The 21,887-nt window shown below is 43.9% G+C and overlaps 1 protein-coding gene across 2 annotated transcripts; it reads right to left on the bottom strand.

Moving 5' to 3' along the window:
- Positions 1–472: 472 nt before the first annotated feature.
- Positions 473–21,724, bottom strand: LOC107224926 (semaphorin-1A). Of its 2 annotated transcripts, none has more exons than XM_015665181.2 (10): positions 21,550–21,724; positions 17,688–18,192; positions 7,501–7,597; positions 6,895–7,304; positions 6,726–6,814; positions 5,631–5,772; positions 5,118–5,466; positions 4,000–4,616; positions 3,669–3,879; positions 473–3,566 (listed from the first exon to the last, which is right to left on the bottom strand). In XM_015665181.2, the coding sequence occupies exons 2-10, from the start codon at positions 17,809–17,811 to the stop codon at positions 3,293–3,295; spliced, it is 2,313 nt and encodes a 770-aa protein (XP_015520667.1). In that variant the 5' UTR covers positions 17,812–18,192; positions 21,550–21,724; the 3' UTR covers positions 473–3,292. The 2 variants fall into 2 exon arrangements, with proteins under 2 accessions (XP_015520667.1, XP_015520668.1); XM_015665182.2 differs by having other exon boundaries at positions 473–3,563.
- Between the last annotated feature and the right edge of the window lie 163 nt (positions 21,725–21,887).

The raw sequence follows: 21,887 nt of genomic DNA, 5'->3' as shown, positions 1-21,887 counted from the left end.
CAAGCATTTGTCAAAACTAATTTAAAGCGATCCCCGCAACTTCGAAGCGTTATGTTTTACTTATATATGGATGTATGTATGTATGTATAAGTATCGTTTACCTCTAGAGTCTAGGTCGGTATACAACTTTTTTCGCGCATCGCTCAAACGACGCGTCATTATTATCATCGTATCATTATAATATAATCAAGTGTCCCCCCCCAACTAGTGTTTTTTTTTTTGTATTTTTTTCTTCAACATGATTATTTAAAATTCCTCAACAAGGTGTATATGTATACCTATACCTACGTATATCGGTAAGTATATGCAATATACCTATATATGTATTTTAATATAATATATACCTCCCTATTCCGATAATATGATTTGTGCTTTTTGCATTATACACGTGAGTTGTTGTTAGCTTTATTATTGCCAAATCTGGCTCTCTTACGTCTTGATGATCGCGGAATGGCTCAACGCCTCATTATTCATATTATATTTATCACGATATATTAATCGATTAAATTGATAATTGTTAAATTGATAAATGATAACGATTGGATAACTATATCTTGTATTCTTGTGCGCCTCTAACGATAACCGATAACCATCATCGCAATGACCAGCGGTGCCTAATTATTATAATAGTATAATTAATATCTTTGGTATCTTGCCTGAGTCTTTTATGTAAAAATCACTTGAATATATATTATTATAACACAGCGGGACCAGTCAGCTCTATTATAGAAACTTAAGAAACGGGTTTCCAAATATGAGCTATATGTATAATATGTATACGTACACGCTGATACGAGAAAAAAAAAAAAAATATAAGTAATAATACAATTGAGTTGAAATCGGAAAAAACCTAATTAATAAGAAGAATAAAAAAATACAAGTATACGTAACGAAAATAAATAAGACGAGAGAATATCAAATGGCAGCGTTTATAAGAATCCCGAAAAACCCGCAGTCTTTCAGCAGTTCAATATACAGTCGTCGGTAAGTAATTGAGTATGATGAGTGGCGCCGGTCACATGGATTCGATTCGTCCGTATAGTTGAAACGATGTCTAAATACAAACACGACCGTCGTCCACATACATGTAATGTATATGTAGAGTTTGGATTGGCGAGGTTTTTTTCATTAGCTTCTTTTTTTTTTTTGTTGTTTTTCTCTTACAAACAAAAACCTAATTACAGCGAGTATTAACACGATGAAAAATTTGTACTGTCGGTAAATAATAAAAGTTATATTATAAAGTCTGTTATATACTCGCACAAACGCCGCGAGAGAACGACGAACGAATAACGAGAGGCTTGCTCGCTCGCCAAGCCAGCCGATCTTTCACATTCAGTCTTTGCGTTTTGACCTTTGCTTCGGGGAGCCGAAAGGCCTCGGTCTGATTTTGATCAATTAACAACTACTCCAATTTTTGTTTTCTTCCTTTTTCCATTTTTTTTTCTATTTTTCTTTTTCATCTGTTTCTTGAAAAAAGAATTACGTAAGTATTCCAATACTCCTCGCCTCGTATTCACTCAATTTGCGCCCTGTCGCACCCAACCAGACTCACCTCGAGTTTACATATTCACAGACCGTGCGAAATTTGAACAACCATCACACGTATGTCGTGGAATAAACAGAAGTCGGATACCGAGTCGAAAATTTTCGTCTTGCTTCTCGTTCTTTGAATTCAACGTTTGCCGTTCTCTTCGTCACGGTTCTTTCTAATATAAACGTAAGCCTTACACATGCACGCGATCCCAATATTACAAAATGAAGTAAAATAAGTGTCTTCACATTCCTGTTTCGTTCTTCAACTCTTCTATCGTTCTACGGTTCCCCCTCTATTTTTGATTGATGGTGAAGGAAGTTGAAATATTGAAATTAGATTTGAATTTCGACTCAGAATGAGTGGCTCATATATATATAACGCTTGGTCTGGATTGAACAAGGAAACTCAAAATCGACCGGTAGAGGTGAAACGTCTTTTTATACATTGTACAGAGTCATCCCACGTAAAGTCTCTGAAACCCGTTGATCCATCGCCTAGAAAACATCTCGTCAATATAGAATATTATATATCACATACGCGTTATACTTCTAAACACACCGAAATAAGAAGCACTTTAAGATAGATGTCACGATACACCACCGGGCTAGGGACAGACGAACAGAATTTACTCTTTTTTTTCCCCGCCCCCACTTTGTCTTTTCCCCATGCTCAAATAGTATACGGTCTCACTTTCCACTCGGACGACCGATTGAACTATTCTTTAAATAACAAATCATTGCGCTGTTTGTTCAGTCAGATTTCCAATTAAACAATTTTTCCACTTTTGCTTCATTATGCAATACATTGTGTGTCAGGTACGTACATTATAACTGTGTATGTACATACACAAGTATGCGGCCACTTCGCCCCTCTCTATCTCACGATTGAAAAGACAGGGCGAATGGTGAGGAAGGGGGGGGGATTGACATGCTCCATGGAAGCAGCTCTCACGCTCCGTCCAACGGTAATTACGCAATTATTATCCATAGTCTTTGGAAATGGATATCGGAGAGAAAAACATCAGGCATTTTTATTGATACAAGCTAAACCCTATTTGATTTGAGGTTACATGCGGAAACATTGGTAACCACCCTCAATGAACATGCTCTCGCGGAGCACTAATAGCGTCCAGTCCATAAGCGCGTTCCTATCCCTATTATTGTTAATAATGTATACATTTCTCGTCGTAGACGAATGAAATTTCCTCAACCCATATCATCGTAATCATATTTCTCCGATAATATCGGAAAATATCATCTTTCACGTGATGCGATCCTCTTTGTATTCTCGTTATACCGCTACGGTTATACCTTGACTTTAATTTCGCCCCACGTGCCAAGGCCTCGAACGCCTTACCAAATCATTTAACGGTCGCTAGGACCTTATTATACGAGTGACGTCGTAAATAACCGACGGAGACTATGATCGGTATATGAAACTGCACGGAGGTGTACGAGGTGGCGGGGGCGGAGGTGTCGACGCACCACCGAGTGGAACGCCACCCGGACCCCCGACGCCACCCATCGGTATCGTGACCAGGGTTGGCGATGGCGAGGAGGAAGGGGGGGAGGGCGAGCTCGACGAGGCGCTCGACGGCGGCGAGGGCGACTCGAGTGCCCTTGGACCAGCGAGTTCCCGCGTTGACTGGCCTCCTCCCGACGCGGCGCGACTTCTACCCGCTGCCCCGGTGTGCCGGTTCCGCGCCGGTCGCCCGAGACTTCGGTGACGGCCCCCTCCTCCCTCCTCGCTCATTTCTCAGAGATAAACCTTCTTCACGCTTCGCGTCGTCGCGAAACCGTCCGTGCGGCGATACGCGTCACCCTGGTGAGACCGGAGCGTTCCGAAGTTATCCCTCGGACCCCGGAACCCGTATCCGTCCGGGAACTGGAAGAGCGTCTCTGCTGGGGTCGGTGGTGGCTTTCGCATCGTTCCTTTCGGCGAATGGAGCTTCGGCGGTTGCGGTACCAGGACTGGTTCCGCGTACGTCACCTCCTCTTGCGGCAAAAGCTTTGGCTCGGGTGCCAACCTACTGAAAAGCGTGATTTTGCGTTAGATATCGTGCAATGTACACGATCGGTGCGGTTCCTTCTACCCCAACTCGGTCGCATCGCATTTCGCAGGCTCGTTATACCTGTTCACGGTTTGCCGCTGCTCGAAGTATTCATACTCCGTATCCGGGTACGGCAGATTGTCATCTTCGTCTTTTCGGCACTTCCTACCGCAAAGATAACCCGCTACGAATCCTACCAGAAGAGCTGCGAGTGCACCAGCAACCACAGCCATAACCAGCGTCTCTACGGAGTATTGAGGCGGTGGAGAATCCGCCGCGGACACCGCTGGACCTGAGGAAAATAGATATCAAACAGGTGTCAAACAACCTAGGCAGCACTCAGATTCTGCATATGAGAAGAAAAATTATCAACGACATCTACGATAATCACCGAACTAATCGCTTCACTAACCCGAATTCTGTTGCTCCTCGTCCTGCATTATATTGATGATCTCTCCTCCCTGGCTTTCCTTGTTAGGTATCATTGAGTCTTGGGGAAATTTGTTCTGGTTTGCTGATATCGCGCCGACACTCCCAGCGTCCTTGTTCAGGCTCTTACTAGGCGGGCATGAGGCGTGTATTCCGCTGGCAACGCTCTGAAGGAACCTGGACGCGTCGGTAGCCGCAGGACCGACGAGAGCGCGACATTTACCCTCGATCTTGTCCCACGCACAGTAGGGATCCTGAAGAGCAACGCACTCGCCGCAGGATAATATCCTGTCGCTGTAGCAGCGGTGCAGCCTCAGCGCCTGAACTTGCCCGTCCGCAATGACTACCAGACGCCCATCCTCAAGCCCATCGCCAGCCTGCGAGGCTCGCACCACTTTTATACCTCGTACAGGAACAGATGCAGGGAATGCCTGGATCTCCTCGATGACAACGGGACTCGCTCGCTGGTGACTGTCCGCCGAGTCAGCGTTCACCGCCTTTATCACTTTCCCGTTGTCCGTTCCGATGAACAATACGTCGTATGTCTTTCCACCTGGCGTTTTCACTTGCGGATCTACCGCTATTTGCGTGAAACGGTAGCTGAAACGAGACGCGAGAGAACAATGAATGACACTTTTGATCGATGGAAAACTGAGGCGGATTTTTTCAACAGGGTGGCCACTAAATCTCCAGCACGGAATTCCCTGACGTTTCCCCGATTTCCAGACAAACATCTTATGATTTTCCTTGACCAATTGTGAAAGTACGAACTGTCACTTGAGCCACACTGTCCCATCTAGCCGATGCGCAAAATCGTTTGTAAGGTAATATTTAGGAATATTCAAAGTTTGAAGTGAACCTTCCGGCAATGGTAAAAAAATTTGTATTCGATCTAATCTATCTAAAGCTTTAAAAAAATTTTAGGACCTATTTGTATGGAAAAAAAAAAAAATACAGTAAACGATTCCCTGACTTTCCACAGAAAAAGCTCTGACATTTCTCTGACTATTTCAGAATTTTAGAATTCCATGAAATTTTCAGGTTTTTCAGAATTTCCCGATCAGTGGCCACGCTGAATTTTTCGCAAGTCATACAACGCACTGAAAGCTCGTCCTTATAACGATAGGCTGGCCGAAGAAGCTCGGCACGGATTCGTCCATGAGGGAATGGCTCTTGATGAAGTTTAAGGTGAGGTCCGGTAGCGTACGGGAGTCATTTACACACTGGCCAGGCCTTGGGTCTGGTACTTTTGCACTCTGTACCGGGAGCCAGTTCGAATTCAGGGCACTTTGCTCCTTGAAGTTTCCCTCAAAGGTGTCCGCTATGTCTTGCAGCGAAAATGCACAGACTGCTGAACCGCTTATGCTGTTCACTGGCGTCGTGAACGTCCCGTATATAAGCTGTGCCGAGACACCACCGTACTGTCCAGATATCAGTTCCGTCGTCGACTCTGCAGGGATAGAAATGATCGTCGTTAGAAGAAGAGCGGGACAATGTAGATTCCATCAAGCTAAATGAAATTATCGTAAATGAAAGTTAGTTTTGGACATTTTCACAGGATATCCAGACTCAGAACTTTGCCCATTCTGTGACCTAAACTTTCTGTATACTCACGAATCTCGTTGAAATAGAAGGGAAAATCGCCGGTAACGGAGCAGTTGAGCCGTGACTTGAGAAACGAGGTCCACCGATTTCGAAAACGATGTGGCCCTCCACGATCGTACTTGCAGACTCGCGCAACGCGGGAATATACGGCCTGGGAATATGATGAACATAATACATGCAGTGGTAAAAGTGTGCATTAAATATTTCCAAACCCGAATAATAAATTAGTACAATGACTGCCATGGCTTCATTATTGTATGTTTTTCTAGTTTAATATGCATTCAAAGAAACGAAGAAACTGAAGGATCCAATACGAATTTCTTAAGGTGGTGGTGCAGCTTGGACGGTCTAAAGACATACTTATTTTTAAGTTTGTTTAAAGATAATGAAAACTCTTGGAGCAATTTGAGTTTGAGAGCTTTAATATTTATAGTTTCAAGAACATTTCCGAATTTTTTCCGACACAATCTTGAAAACTTGTTTATCGACTCGAGCTCGTAATTAGATTTCTGAATTTCAATCCCGTAACATTGTTATAAAAATTTTTTGAACAACTTGTTGGTGGGAAGATGAAATTTTTCGTTTATAATCGTACATATTTGAAAATAATTTTCTTTCAACAATCGGGCTATGAGCTGGAACTCGAAAAGGTGTTTTTAACTACAAAATTTGTTATATTTGTTACAAGTTGGACAGTGATGTCGGAAGATGCGCCACCGCAAAAGTCCTCGAGTTCGGAGTCGTTCGCTACTTATATGCGCAATGCCACTATTTTTTTATTAATTTGAAAGAAAAAATTCTAAAATTTTCTCGAAACTCGAGATAATAGAGCGCTCAAAGTCAAATTGCTTCAAGTGTTTTCATTTTGTTGAAAAAAACAAAAAACAAAAAAAAAAAAAAAAAAAAAAAACTTCTAAGAATAGGTACGATTTTAGACCTTCCAAGCTGTACCACCACCCCTCTCAAACACAAATTGAAGAGACTCGAAGAGATGAAAGATAACACAAGTGTCTGCGGGTGCGGGTGCCCGAATCGTTTGAGAAACGTCGTTATACCCACGAGATCGATAAAAGGGATACTTGTAAACGGTATCGCGACAATTACCTTGCCGCAGTTGATGTACTCAACGGCCGTCTCGCGAAAAAAGAAATACACAAAGTCTCCCTGGGTCATAGAGCTGACGAAATTCGGCGCTGAAAAAAAAAGTAATAAGATTCCGGTATTACGTGATGCAAAAGGCAAGGGAAGGAAAACCAATGCTCGAAAAACCTACCGTTCAGACTCATGGAGTCGTACTGTTCGGTCTGAAGGGGTTCGCGATAAATAATCGGGTCCATCCCCGAAAAGTCGGCGACAGTCCCCGTGTAAAGTTCCCCGTCGACGTATACGAAGGTGCTATTATGCTGGGGGTCGTAGGGACAAACTGCCTGACCGGGTCGCTCCTTTACTACGGTGTAGTTGCCGGGCTGAACCAGGTAATCTCTGCACACCGGCTTGAAGGCGTTCGTCGCACAGACAAGCAGGGTACTGGGTCCCGTCTGGGCGAGAATCCTCACGTAGTTCTGGCACGTCTCCTCATCCTTGCCCTTTACGACGCACATCTTTATGTCCGTATCCGGCGAGTACCACGAAAGACGTTGCTGCTCGGTCAGATCCGTCAGGCTCAAATTGTGAACCAGATTTCTACGGCGTAAATGGAAATCGGAACACGGCTTTTACATCACCCCGATAATTGTTATATCTACGTACGTATCGACTTCAAAATAATTCGAAAAGGATTGCCCAATTTTTTCAGACAATTACCCCAATTATATACATACGGATTGATTCCGCAAGGATCAAGTGATACTCGGATGCAGCGTGAGCTTTATTATCTTACCGTCCTCCGACTAGAAGGTAATTCCCGTCCCGTAGAACAAGCCGGAAGTAATCCGTGTGTGTCTCGTTCCCTGTGAACCTGAAGACGTCCTCGGCTCCTGAAAAAAGCAAGCAAGGAAAAATAAATAAGAGATCGATACGATGGAACGTAACAACGTCAATAATCTATCGATCATTATTGTGATCATTGTGTGCGTATGGATATGTGTGTGCGTGCGTGCGAAATCGGTGAAGAACTTATCGCACGTAAATGTACTTTTCTTCATATACGGCGAAAAATCTTATTTAACGCATGGCGAACGGTGCACGGAGAGCTGGGAGAAGAGTTTTCATTGCTTATACAAGGTTCGTATGTACACAAAACGAATTTTGAGAGACGGGGATAGCTCTCGCCGCTGTTGCTGCTGCTGCACGGCGTTCCGCACATCTGTTCGCCACTTGTACATAGTTAGTCGGGGCTGCGCGTTAATAAAAGTCACCGAAGATGTATAATACGGACGCAGGGTGTATGATCTGTATGCGGGCGCACGCTTGTAGCGTATATATCCATTCTACGGTGAAATATAATATACGTATGCGGGGGAAATTGAGATTCCCTATAGAAGCAACAATTCGGGATATAATCGATTATACCGCTGCAGTTTTATTTGTTTTCCGGGGCGGGGTTGGAGTTCCGAATTTGACAAGTTCCTAAAGCAGCTAATTCCGAATTGTTTGGTGGCGAAACTTGAAGTAAAGAAATAAAACTTTGAAAAAGCGACCAAGTTTCGAATGGTCGGAAAGCCGACGGCTCGCCGTTCCAAAACGCAAAATTCCGAAAATTCATGTTACGATTGAGCAAAGTTTCGAGAAGTAACTTTCCGATGGAGCAAAATTCCGAGAAATAAAGTTTCGATAGAGTAAAATTCCGACAAATTAAAATATACTCATACAGCGTAGTTTACTCGACGAGTAAAATTGTGTGTGAGATCGGAAAATCCAAGAAACGGAATGACGAGGATTCCGTACGTAAAAGTATAAAAAATCCAGAACAAAGAAAGATCAAAGTGCAGGTGAAATTTTACCGAGCCAGAAATTCATGGAACTGAAAATATTGGATCATTCGGAATTTCCATGTTTCAGATATTCAAATTTTCACATTTCCGCACTTGCGAAACTTCGACTTGTCGGAGTTACGCCCTTTCGGAACTTTGAGCGTTGGGTTTCGGCCCAACCGTGACTTTGATGTTTCGTCAAAATTTAATTTCTTTATTTTAAGTTTCGCCACAAAATAACTCGTAATTTGGCACTTTCGGAACATTTCAAATTAGGAATTTTAACCCCGACCCTGTTTTCCGTTCTTTCTGTCTTTCAAACAGAAAAAAAATATTGCCAAATTTTACCGATAATTTCACGATCAATTCCAACCAAGTATTGCGCGTCACTTTCTTCACATTTTCTCATCTTGAAATCTCTTCGGAATAGTTTATTATAAAGTGCGAACCTCGAGATTCGACCCGCGTACCGAGACGCCGACCCACCGCAATTATTCACTCGAATATACAGACTACACGTACGACGTTTGAACTAAACGTCGGTGGGAATAAACGAGCTTGCGCGATAGATTACCTGTGCGATTTACCTGTTGCCCCGTCGTCGCGAGAGCTTAAATCACACTCGTGGTTGTTGGATGTTACTTTCGTTGTTTGACACGTGTAAGCGCGCATCTTACCGCGGTGTTGACGTAAGGCGTGACTCGCAAACTAGATATATTATAATCGAAGAAGCGCGGATTCGCACGAATCGAATGCTACGTGTATACCAGGGTACTTAATTTTTCAGCTATACGTTAAAGTACCGTTCGAAAAATTTGTGACAAATACTGAAAAAAGAAACTGTCATCAAACCCGGAGGAGATAGGAAAATATTTAGAGCTCGCCACCAGTTATTGTAATATTTTTTATTTATTTTTACATGCCCACCTTGCGAACTTGTATATTAGTTTATTTTTTTCGCACGATGGTCCAATCAATCGTTCACCAATCAACAGCAAACCGCAGCTAACAATTCCGCGATTAGCTGATTTTTATGAACAATGATTAATTGAACCGCGATACGATAAAAATAAACAAATATACATTAATTTTTTTTGTCAGTATAATAAAAAATCAAAATACAACCTAAACAATGAACTACCCCAACGCGTAACAGTCATATTACACCTATCAATACGCAATCGCAGCGTGCTCAGGAGGCTCTTTCCGCAAGTGTATATAATAAAATCGTGTTATCCGAATGGCGGTTATACGGTGGATGATCGGCATTGTGTACCGCAGGTGCGCGGGTGATACGAGATATAGGTATAAATACGCGCGAGACTAGGTCGAAGCGATTCGGTAACGCTGCAGCATTGTGGGACCGGCGTGGTAGCCGAGGGGGGAGGGGATCACCCTGGTCCTCCTCCTCCCCCTCCTCGTCTTCGTCTTCCTCTCGCGCCTCCGTGTAATTACAGGTCTACGGGTCGAACCGTCCTCACATAACACGGGGTTGGCTCGCCGTCCCGTGCAGCAGCAGTCCTCGGTCAGGGTGGACCTAGGTATCAGCATCGTCGGGGGCGGCGAGGCTCGGGGGGATCAATAACACGCCGCTATCTACCAATGCCATTGTCGTTTATGCAGGTATACGTAGAGCGTCGAGTGCGCTCTCCTCTCCCAGCTGTATTAACGAATCATCCGCCGTTGCCGTGCAGCTGCCGGCAAGCCTTGTCTGTCCGATTCTCGACGATGATGCGAGAGAAACGTCGTTGAGACGCACGGCGATAAAACGCGTCGTTTGTCTCAATTCTTGTGCATCGTTAACGAGACTATAATATCCGGCGATAATAATCGATACGCCTATAGATCGTGCGTGGAAAGAGTGTACGTACATTGTACGATATATTTACGTGTATTATTATTATATCAACGCACGTATTCGGGTGATAGGGATGAGAAAAGGACGTGCGTGTGTCAGAGATCGCAGCACCGGTTCACGCACCTGGACAGGTGTACATGCGTGCATGCGTCGCGGGAAAAAGAGCAAGTGAAACATGACGTATGTTATTGTATGCTCTTGTACCTACTCTCTTTCACCGAAGAATAAGAGAATCGGGTATAACAAATGATTCTGCTAGACCCGCGTTGAAGATGGCTACTAATTGTAAGCTAAAAAATTAATCGAACACGACTCGATTGGATCGGTAAAAATTAATCGATCGATCCGTTGTTTCGTATTTTTTCGAAACGGTGCATACGAAACGAACATTACGTAAATTTCAGCACGTAGTCTTATAACGGGGGAAATTTTTTTTTATAACTTATGGCTGCATTCAAAATATTTTTCAATTTCAGTTGAAAATATTCATTTATATATTGCACTTATTGCATCGAACAGGTATCTCGTTGTCAGTGAGTGAGACGACAACGATAATCGATACTTCAATCACATAAATTGATCGTGAGGAAAAATAATGGATTATTTTTCGTAATTCTTAATTCCCGTACACCCACAATCGCACGATAGCCGCCTAATCCCTGTCCAGCAACTAAAACCCCGTATAAGTGAATTTGCTAGCTACACGCGTACGCATGTATATGTTTGCGGAATAGACATTTCTCCGTCGGGGGATCAAAGCGCGCGCAGAGTGTACCGACATCGACGCCTACGGAATCCGCAAGCTGCTCGATGCAGCGGCATAGGCACGGTACGAAATCGTGCAATTCCGCAGTGCCGTAGTAACGAGAATAGCGGGCGGGTGAGGAGCGACCCCCGTGTGTGCAATTGCGTATGCGATGCGCATCCTCCCCGCATGGCACGTACCACGCGCGGCTGGGGAATTCGTCGCTGACAATTAGCGGCGCATAATCTGACAGGGGACGCGGTTCCCTTCCATTCCGGCACTTGTCCGACGCCCCCTTAATCCTGCGGGCAGAAATTCGCAGAGGTATACCGCGCGTACTCCGAAACCCCGTGTATCTACCATTTGCATCTGTGGGGTGGATTGGATTATACGATACACGTATGCAGGTTGCGTGCACTTCAAACCGCACGGCAAGATTTACTTATTTTATTGTATTACCGTCGCGGCGCTTCGCGCGAAACGTCTTTTCAACCCTTGGACTATTCTTGCCACCTATTTTATATACATTTTTCGTATATTTAGACAATTTTGGAAACATATTTCTTTGCGAATATTTTGCTATTTCCGACGGTATACTCGTAGGTTTTCAATACTCGAGAGTAATTGATGCGGTTTAATGTAAATTATTATTGTTGGTGGCAAGTTGATTGAAGGAAATCGTGAAAATTGAAAGAATAATTCATTTACGAAAAAGTTACCCCTCTACATGCATACACGTTTTACATAAATTATAAGCTTTTAGGGTCGTTGATTACGAATCTGAGATCAGATTTGAAAGATTCAAGATTACGAATACAATCAGCGACCCCGAAAAACCCTGCATAGAGTTTTTTGACCGTATTCGATAAAATTACAAATTTTCGTCCACCATATTGGATCCACCATCTCAAATTTTCATAATCTAATTTCAGATTCGTAATCAGTGATCTTAAAAACCGTTGAATATTACCTTGTTATAAACGTCAACTCAGCATCCGGTAAACGGTTAAATTGATAAGAAAATTCTGACAAACATGATATCTCTCACGCCGCCGTAAGGATCAACCGGCATCTGTTATATCATTGTAATTATGATTCTTCAAATTCTAAATATATACTGTACAACAAAGCGTAAAGACGGGTGGCGAAAAAATTTGGTAGCGAGAGAATCTCGTTTCGCGTTTTCAGCACATATTGAATTCCTCTAAGGTGGAGGACGACGCCGTGTGGGTTCACGTATTTCCTTATATATATGCACACGCTTCCGAGGATAATAGAAATGGAAAAAAGCTAGGCCAGTATGAGAGAGAAAAAAATCCTCGGCATTAGATTGCCCCCACAGGATATCTAATATTGCGCGGAAAGGGGCTAAAAAAAATGTCAATATATTTCGTTGAATATGGAACCGCTCTGCGTGAAAGTTGAAGTGTAATAAATGGAGCGCGGTAATTATCTGAAATTAAAATGATCCAAACCGCATCCATCGCTGCGACTATGGGAAGAAACCAGAGTTATAAGCAATCCAATCCAATGACGAATCAATTCCGCGAAAATTATTACGAATATAAACTAATTTTTTTACTCTCGATACCGGCGACAATTTTTGTCAGCGACGATATACCTGATCTGAATATTTACTAATTTTTTCGCAAGTTTTTAATTATTTCATGTCGGTATGGAAGTTTTTTTTTTCTTTTCTCTATATCCCGATTCAAACAGATCACGGAATCAGGAACATAATGTGCTTCTGCAACCTGTTTAGATCGAGGCATATAAAAGATCAAGAGAAAAAACAATTTCGACACGTGAAAACTAGAAAATTGCGAGAAAAAAAAAATAGTAAACATTCAGATCCCATTATCGTGCGTTGTTCAAAAAATCACACTTTAAATCATAGAGTCGGTGTGAATTTCCCAACATTTTCAAACACGGTGTTTTCCTAATTTATTTTGCACTTTTGTGTAAATTTTACCATTCGCTGAAAAAAACGTAAGAAAAAAATTTCCGAGACCCTTTTGGGTTGGTAAGAACATGATGCTAAAAAATCATAAAAATCGAAAGGGGATGAGATACATGAGTTGCTGATTGGACGTGGAATGCCCCGTATATTATAGACGATTCAGGCGTATACGTGGGGACGTAGTAGGTACATACGTATAAGTTACGTGTACAATTCTACACGTACAACCGTAGTTTTCCGTCGACAAATCGCGCGTGCGACGCGCTCCTCCAAAGTATAAGGTACCCCGCTTCCGTTGTGCGCTGCTGCATAGGTATAAGTTATATCACCCCCGACTTCCTTCCACCTGATGTAAACGTAATATATGTAAATACGAGGAACGACAGGTGCAGCGTATTCATCTCTCCGGATAAGGGCTCTGCGAGCTGTGTGCGCGTATCGTTGTGAATTTAAAACGGGACGATGAAGAGAAAAAAAAAAGGTGTATTTCGCAATTTACTTGCATCCCTGCACATCAGCACGCGGGTAATTAGCGTGGATGTAAATAAATTATTCGCAGGGTACGTGGATTATTAATAATCCTCTAACGGCGAAATAAAATAAAAATACTACTTTGCTAGTCCGATATGCGGTAATAGTGGACGTGTTATTACTGTACAGGCAGACTGCATAACGAAATACTTGGGTTTATACAATGTCATTGTCGTGACACGCGGTCGTAATTGCATTTAGAATTACGTTATCCGTTTTATTGCCGACGATACGTACGCCATGCATGTACATGTACGGGGGTTCGGCAGAAAAATGCGAAAGAGCAAAACATCGACGGGACGAAATTCGAAACGTCAAATTGCCGATATTTAAAAACGTAGAAGGACCACAAGTACGAAAAGTTTGTCTTGTAGGAAACTAAAAATAGAGAACACAAAAGTGTGTAAATAATTGTTGTACCGGGTGTGTTGTCGCGAATCCCAATTTCGGTGCACCGATCATCGGTTACTTTAAAATCGGTATCTCGAAAACTTGAGCTTTTCGATCAGTCTTTCGGTATTCTGACCCCCCAGGGCAGCATACAATGTATACATATATATTATATACCTATGCCCGGTAACGTCGCGGGCGGCGCGAGGAAATTTGACTTTCAGATTGCAGTGAGGTTCGGGGATCGGATCGCATCGGCCTAGGTTGGTTACACGACGAACGTCGAGTGAGCTGCGAGGGTAGTCGGTGCTGATTCAACGCGGCTGCACGTCCAAGGTATACGTATGTAGGGGTTGGTTGCACTCGCGCGGGTCGTTAGAGCTCCTAATGAGCCGGCGTCGTCCCTCCGTTACACTGCGTCCTTCCTTCCTTCCTCGACCAACGACCGACGTCCATCTTCTTCGTAAGAACGCCGCTGCGGCGGACCATTCGCGGATAATACGCGTCGTAAAACTCTGCATGGGTTATTATCGTCATCGTCGTCGTTTTCGTCGTCGTTCCAAGCGCACAGCAAAGATAAAAACGTAACAACATCTCCTATTTGTGGAACTCAAAATATTTTCACACGCGACATTGAACAATGTATAAATTATAATGCGGACGAGAATCGACGATGTTGCATCAACATCGTATAGAGCACAATTGCGGTCAAAGTCCTGCTGCGATAATAAATAGAATATCCTCAGCGCGGCAGTGTGCAACTTTGGAAAGACGAGAATACTGAGGAAACTGAGGGTAAGCTTACGCGCAGCGTCAAATACGTTGCACAAGATCGAGGATAGAATTCGAGACTGAAGTTAGTAACGTTAATGTATCGAAACGTTGAAACAAAAATTACCATTTTTGCCTGAAGAAGTTGAATTCACAAAGTCTGAGTTTGTCGACATTGTTATTTTAACGGTACACTAAATTTCAAGTAATCATAAAGTTCCAACACATCAAATTTTATCCAATGATGCATCGTTACATTAACGTTGCAAACTTCATCCTCGTGGTTTAATCTTTGCATATTAATATGCGAAATTATACATCAGACGAAAGTTAATGCATGATAAAATTCGTAAAATTTGAAAACATCTGCCGAAGAATGGTCAACCTGTACCGGTTCAGACACAAACATACGAGTATATTATGGGTATGTATACGCGTTGTACGTTAAGAGCGGTGAAAGAACGGTGCAAAAGAGCGTCCATCGAGCCCGAAGGGCCGTGCCACGTGCTCATTGACGGTAGCCTCCTCGAGGTGACCGAATGTACGAGTGACGTCTCCGCCTCCGCCTCCGCCTCCGCCTCCACCTACTCCTGCCACCCCTGCCGCAGCTGTGCACGCAATTGTATGTACAGGCATGGCGTGTACCACATACGCGTGCACATTATTATACGTACAACGTAATGCGCAAAGATACGCGGGAACGGTAAGAAGAGTTATTAAAGGGGTGCGGTATAACCTGAAAGTCTGACGTCGGGGATGAGTAAAGGTGGTATAACCTGCGATGTCGTTATTCAATCGAGGCTGAAATTGTAAAATCGTTGTTTCACAACTTCAGGAATATCTGGAAATTGAGTTGAATCATAAAACGTATTCATATTTTAATAATTCGACTACGTACTTCAAGGTCAGTGGAAAGAAAAACTTGGAAAATACTGATCCCCCCCCGTTCCCAATGTTTCGTCGTTACGTCAACGTTACCAACTTCAGCCTCGTGTTATTCACGCGTTCGCCACGTTTGTGTGCGTATTATAAAATACCGCAAAAGTAGGCACGATTCGTCGATCATCGAAACTGCAAAGAGAGCCGCCAGGCGAGCGATTGGACCCCGAAAATTTCACCCTGCATTGTATCACCCCCGCGAGTCTTGGTGGTGGTCCTGCGACGATCGCGAGTTAGTTCTCCTCTCTCTGTATGGTATTGATCGAACCTCGGGGGCAGGACCACGTGGTGGTGGTGGTGGTGTTCGGGTCTTCTCGGCGGATGTCGACCACCCTCGTGCTTATAGTTTCGCGTCGCGGGGGGTCGCGAAGCCCCCCCTCCCCCACACCCCCGCCGCTACGTCCTCGTTCAACCCCGTCCCGTCCCTTCGTTCGTTCGTTCGCCGCCCTGCATGCCCACCGACTTATCGAGAGATGGCGTCACGTGGGGAACGAAAAGGAATGCCCCGTATATAAGTATGAGATAAAGCAACGCGAGAAGAACCGATAGAAAGTGAAGGAGGAAGAGGAGCGGGAAGAGGAAACGAGAAAGTTTAAAAATGCGTGTTACGCACCTTCGAAATTAGGTTTCGCGACTTTTGTATTCCGTTCAGCGATTTGGACCCCGAACGAACGGAGAACGTTACACACGTCCTGCGACCCGCGGCAACTTTGTCTATCACCATGCCATGCGCTCTGAGCCGCTGAACAGTCTTATACTCGACGGAATTAGTTTGGCTTAATTTTGTCCGTAGTGTCGGGAAGCGTGATGACATTCTTCTTAGCTACTTTTTCTTCGCTCCTTCCTAATTTTTTTTTCACTTTTTATTGTCTTTTCTTAACAATCTTCACAGTGTCTTAATATATATCCGTCCATCGCTTTATCGGCGGCGTTCTCGCCGTGCGGGCGTAATAATAAACCGTTCGACTCTATTCTCTGCTATGTAACAATTTTCCCTTTCTCTCGCTGCGGTATAATTTTAGAATATCGATTATCCTGCATCCGCAATTAATCACGTTTGTCGCAACAGGAAATTAGAGAAGCATCGTATGCCTTGAACTTGTTGGGAAAGTAAAACCGTGCAGGCGGATGCGAGTGCGTAAGAGTTGAAAAGAAATTTCCTGGCAGAGTACAAGTTCATGCAAAGAGATGCGCGATATTGTACCAGTGACGCGACGTACGATATTTCTTGACAAACATCGTGCGAATATTTTGCGAATGGAACTGTCGCCAATACTTCATATTTTGCTTATAAAAATTGTGAAAATGATATTAAATAAGCCGCAAAAAAAAAAAAAAAAAAAAAACATTGAACAATCAAACGAACAATCGGCTTATTTCGGATCAGCTCGGCAATTTCCGGAACAGGTTGCAAACGGCGCTGATGCGTGCGTGCGACTTGCACGGTGTACCTACCACCCGTCACTCAATAAACAGTCAATTTTTAGCCATGTATAAATGGTGCCAGATTTAAAAACGTATATTCGCATTGATGACAAATATTTGCAATCCGCATTCGCGTCCGTGGATACCTAAAGGAATTTAAATTCGTTACGTCGCTAATATTAATATGCATACACACGAGCGCTGTTCGGAGGAAAATTTGTACAAAATTTTAACAAACCAAAGTAGATCCGTATTAACATCGCAAACATTTCTTTCTACAGTTTCCCTCTGATTGTATAATAAGATGCGAACCATAGGGTGCGTTTTCGTTGGTTTCATGCAAGAAAGAAAAATCAATTATTGAAGCGTGACTCGGAATTTCTGTGCACGGTGCTACGCTACGTGACATGATTATACGCTACGACTGTATATGTGTGCAATAATATCGTTCTTCGGTGCGCGAAGTTTGCGAAAATTGTAAAAGTAAGTAGGCAAATAAGTAGGCGAACAAGATCGTTCGTCGAATGTGACTCACCAAGCTGGACGTACATCTTGGGCCTGACGTTTTCCTGCCAGGCGGCAAGCGAGAGGCCGGGCATCGCTACCGCGAGTACCACGGCCAGATGTAGGGCGACGTTCGCAGGGCTGCACGTCGTCATCGTTCTGCTCGTTGGTAATCGTGGAGGATACCCGGATACTTGATGTTTGCTCGGTGTCGCGCTTTGGCGATTAGAAGCGTAAACACGGAGCAAAATGCGAATCCGTCGCGTGCAAGGTTGGGGGGTGGGGGGAGGGGAACGGTCGCACACACCTCGGCGTCACTGCACACTGTTATCACTCTGCACTTGTTCGCGTAGGGGTTAGAATCGGCACGCACTCGCGGAATATCGCGGCAGAAGGATCGTCCGAGACCCGGACATGCTGATCCTGACGACGCACGGCGCGGTTTCCTTCCCCAGCACCGTATCGCCGATCCTCGATCGCCGATTACTGACGACTAACGACAAAGAGCCAGACGCCGCTGCCGCAGTCTCGTCGACCTGGAATCACATGCAGAACGAAAAACGTCACGAGATGTTGCGCTGGATTTATTTGTTTATTTCATTATTTTTTTCATCAAGGGCGGAAGAGGCGGGGGCACCTTTGATCTACCAATGAAAAGACGCTGGACTAGATCTCAATTTCCATTTATCCTCATTGGCCGCGTACCGATAAGCGTCACTGACGCAGCAAAGTACGTTAGATACGATTAAGCCGCACCTATCGTGTGTGCTTGTTTATGTATACTAGGATGGTTCGTTTGTCAAGGTTTCTTTGTTTTTTTAGAGTGCCGCTCGAAAAGTATGTGATAAATACTGAAACAAAAAATTATCATAAAACAATATAATCATAAAACCTGACGAAGGTAGGAAAATATTTAGAAATCACTACCAATTATTGTAATATTTTTCATCTATTTTTATGGGTACACCTTATGGGCTTATATGGACATTAGATTATTATTTGTTTATTTGTACCGTGATCCAATTAATCGTTCACCAATCAACAGCAAGGTGTGCCTGACGATTCCGCGGTTGGCTGTTCTCGTCCTTTATCGGACAGATTATTAATCGGAGACATTTGGATGTCAGTTTTTGCTACCGAAATAGTAGTATCGCATCGCCTTAATGTCCCTGTTTCGATTTCGGTACTGGCATTTATGAACAATGAATAATTGGACCACAATAGTGGTCGTTTTCGTATATATATATATATATATATATATATATATATATATATATATATATATATATGTATGTAAGTCCGTGGGGTGTACACGTAATAATAAAAAAAATATAACAATAATTGGTAGCGACACAGAATATTTTTCTACCTCCTCCAGGTTTTACGACAACTTTTTTGGTCAGTATTTGTCAAAAATTTTTCGAAGTGCAGCTTAAAAAAAAAAGTTATAAAATGAACTACCCTAACGCGAACCAACTTTCTTCACATTTCCGGGACGGGGTCACACCGCGGATTCACGAGGTTCAAGTTAGCAACGTTATCGTAACGAAACATCGGGAAAAACATCACTATTTTCTTATTTTTACAACGATCTTGAAGAGAGTGAGATCAGAAAACACGAATATGTTTTGTTTTATTATGTTTTACTGAATTTCAAACAATGCGCAAATCGCAAACTAACAATTTCTCCTCATTGCAGGATGAATCGTGACGATAACGTTGCCAACTAACTCCAACATGATACGGATTCGGTCTCAAGCTATTTTACGCTTATTGCTAGACACGCGATTCGCACAATACACGAGCAGTCCGATGCATAACGCTGCACTTCGTTCTACAGTAGGACCTCGTTTGTCCGAGGGTAATACGGGGAGATGATAACTCGAATAATACGGAAAACGTACGTACAATCCAAGCAATCACGATGTTCTACCCTTGATTCCAGAATCGGAGCTGTCGCGTTTGTATAAACTCGCAACAAAACTTTTGCAAGCTCACGCGTGTTCAAACAAAGTAGAGCCACAAAACTATTTGGTACACATAGGTGTACGACATAGACATAACGAATTATTCCATTTTATCCAATGTTCTCCGTATTATCCAAACAAGATATGCACCGGTCAATGCGGAACATCGGCTGTAATCGAAGGTTGGATAAGCGAGGTTTCTACTCTACTTGCGGTAATACGAAACGAACTGTCGTCGTCGTCCCGGTGCCACAACGACGACGACGACTGCCGAGGGTAAGAGTCACGCGCAAAGTAATTAATCGTATCACCGCGATACCGTACGTGCATACATACATATAGACACCGGCGACATAGTGACGGCAACATGCATCGGTAGTCAACAGTTTCTTACTGTCAAGAGGATAATAAACGCGATTAACCTCTCGGGGTAAAACTCAACATCGTCTCTTCGCCGAGTGTGCGCGTGCCATGGTGAATTCGCGTTACGTTACATGCGTGCATATATACTATATACATATACACTACTATACATATATATACACACACACATATACCGCAGCAACGAAGAACGCGAGAGGAGAAGGAGAGCCTGCCTGCATGCGTAGTAGACACCTATATTCGATATGCTGGAGCGAGAGGGAGGAGAAGCAGAAACTGGCGCAGCTGGTCGAGGAGGAGCGAATCGACTCGTCGTCCTCCTCGTTGCGAATCACGTGAATCTTGCGAATCTTTGTACTTAACTCACGCCGAGTTCATCGAACGCTCGCTCATTATTCGCCTCTCCACGACACGTACGGACTTATCCCCGCGCGTTAAACAAATTTGTCATTTGTACCCGTCGTAACAAGATCGCGTACATATACGTATTATGCATGTACGTAGTAGGTATAATGCACGAGTTTACGTAACTGCATTAATTCTCAGCCCTCCAGGCGCCTGCAGCACTCTCTCTTCTCTCTCTCTCTCTCTCTCTCCCTTCTTTTGTTACATCCTTTTCCAACTTTAGTTTTAATTTTGTTACATATTGATTTTATTTTCATTTTATGTTCATACGTATTTTCTACATACCGCCTGAGGGGACTTGTCCCAGGGCGAATAAATGCTTCTTTCTCTCTCTCTCTCTCTCTCTCTCTCTGTCTCTCTCTCTTTCTTTTTTGCTCTATCTCTCGCGGTCTCTTGGCAAAATCGATGCGGGTATTTCACGGAGAGAAAAATTGTACATATACGACGAGAAAGAGACTATACGTGCCAACAAAGGCTACATAGAAGGTACAAGGTACAAGGCATGAGGTAGGTAGGTTGCCGGAAGACCGGAGGATCTCAGTATTCTCAGTTCTCTTCATGCTCCGCCGTTTATTATCTATCTCTCGCTTCCTCTCGGCGACGATGATCCTTTCCTCTCCCCATCTCTACATCTCCCTCTACACGTCTCCCGCTTCCTCTCCTCACGCGCATAGGCACAAAGAAAAAATTAAGTACCACCGCCTGCATAACGACGTCGCGGTGCGTTAAGCGCGGTCAGAATGTGACCCGCATAGATTCGCGGCTCTAACGACATCGCATTGCATCGCATCGATGCTCCCCGTTCCTCGGGTCAATGTTTCGTTCTCTCTGTCGCGACTCGCGATTCGCCCGTTTCAACATGCAGACGACCACGACCCCGATACCGCGACTACTTGCATACGTATCATTCGATTTTCACGGAGAGACCTACGGCGATAACATGAGGGAAAGAGGAGAGGGGCGGGGAGGGGAGGGGGAAGAAAGAGTATCGCGTTTGAATAAGATAACCAGACGCGGAGTAGACGAAAGCGAGAGAAAGGAGGAGAAAGGAGGAGAAGGGAGGAGAGACGACATAGCGGCATGGGTACACATATAGATGTAGGCGGAGGTTTGAAAAAGGGAAACAGTATCCAGACTTACCGCAATGCAGCAGAGATATCCAAGGGTCCTAACAAAAACATCCAAGGGCGAGCCACTCTTTCCGTCGTTCTTTTCTTTCTTCCGTTCTTTCTCTCGCTCCTCCCTCTCTCTTTCTCTCACTCTCCCTTATTCACAGCGTGCAGCGCCGTGCACGAATGACGAAGACCTTCTGTTCTCTTCGACGAAAAATTCCAAGACGTGAATCACATCGTGTCGTAGTAAACCGGGGGTTGGGAAGAAAACCGCGACCCAACGACGACGAAGACAAGGGGGTCAGGCGGGGAGGGGGTGGCGGAGAGGCAAGAAAAGGGAGGCAGGGCGAGGAGGGGACGGGGGTC

Source organism: Neodiprion lecontei, chromosome 7 (assembly GCF_021901455.1).
Source record: "Neodiprion lecontei isolate iyNeoLeco1 chromosome 7, iyNeoLeco1.1, whole genome shotgun sequence".
Taxonomy (NCBI): Eukaryota; Metazoa; Arthropoda; class Insecta; order Hymenoptera; family Diprionidae; genus Neodiprion; species Neodiprion lecontei.
This window is presented reverse-complemented; position numbering and strand designations above follow the sequence as displayed.

What these genes read in the sequence shown, in the direction of transcription:
- LOC107224926 (XM_015665181.2), bottom strand. Translation starts at nt 17,811, where the DNA reads ATGACGACGTGCAGCCCTGCGAACGTCGCCCTACATCTGGCCGTGGTA. An exon ending in TACCTTCTAGTCGGAGGACG is followed by an intron (nt 7,305 to 7,500) that starts GTAAGATAATAA and finishes TTTACGCCGTAG; the next exon opens with AAATCTGGTTCACAATTTGA. An exon ending in AGTACATCAACTGCGGCAAG is followed by an intron (nt 5,773 to 6,725) that starts GTAATTGTCGCG and finishes TCATATTCCCAG; the next exon opens with GCCGTATATTCCCGCGTTGC.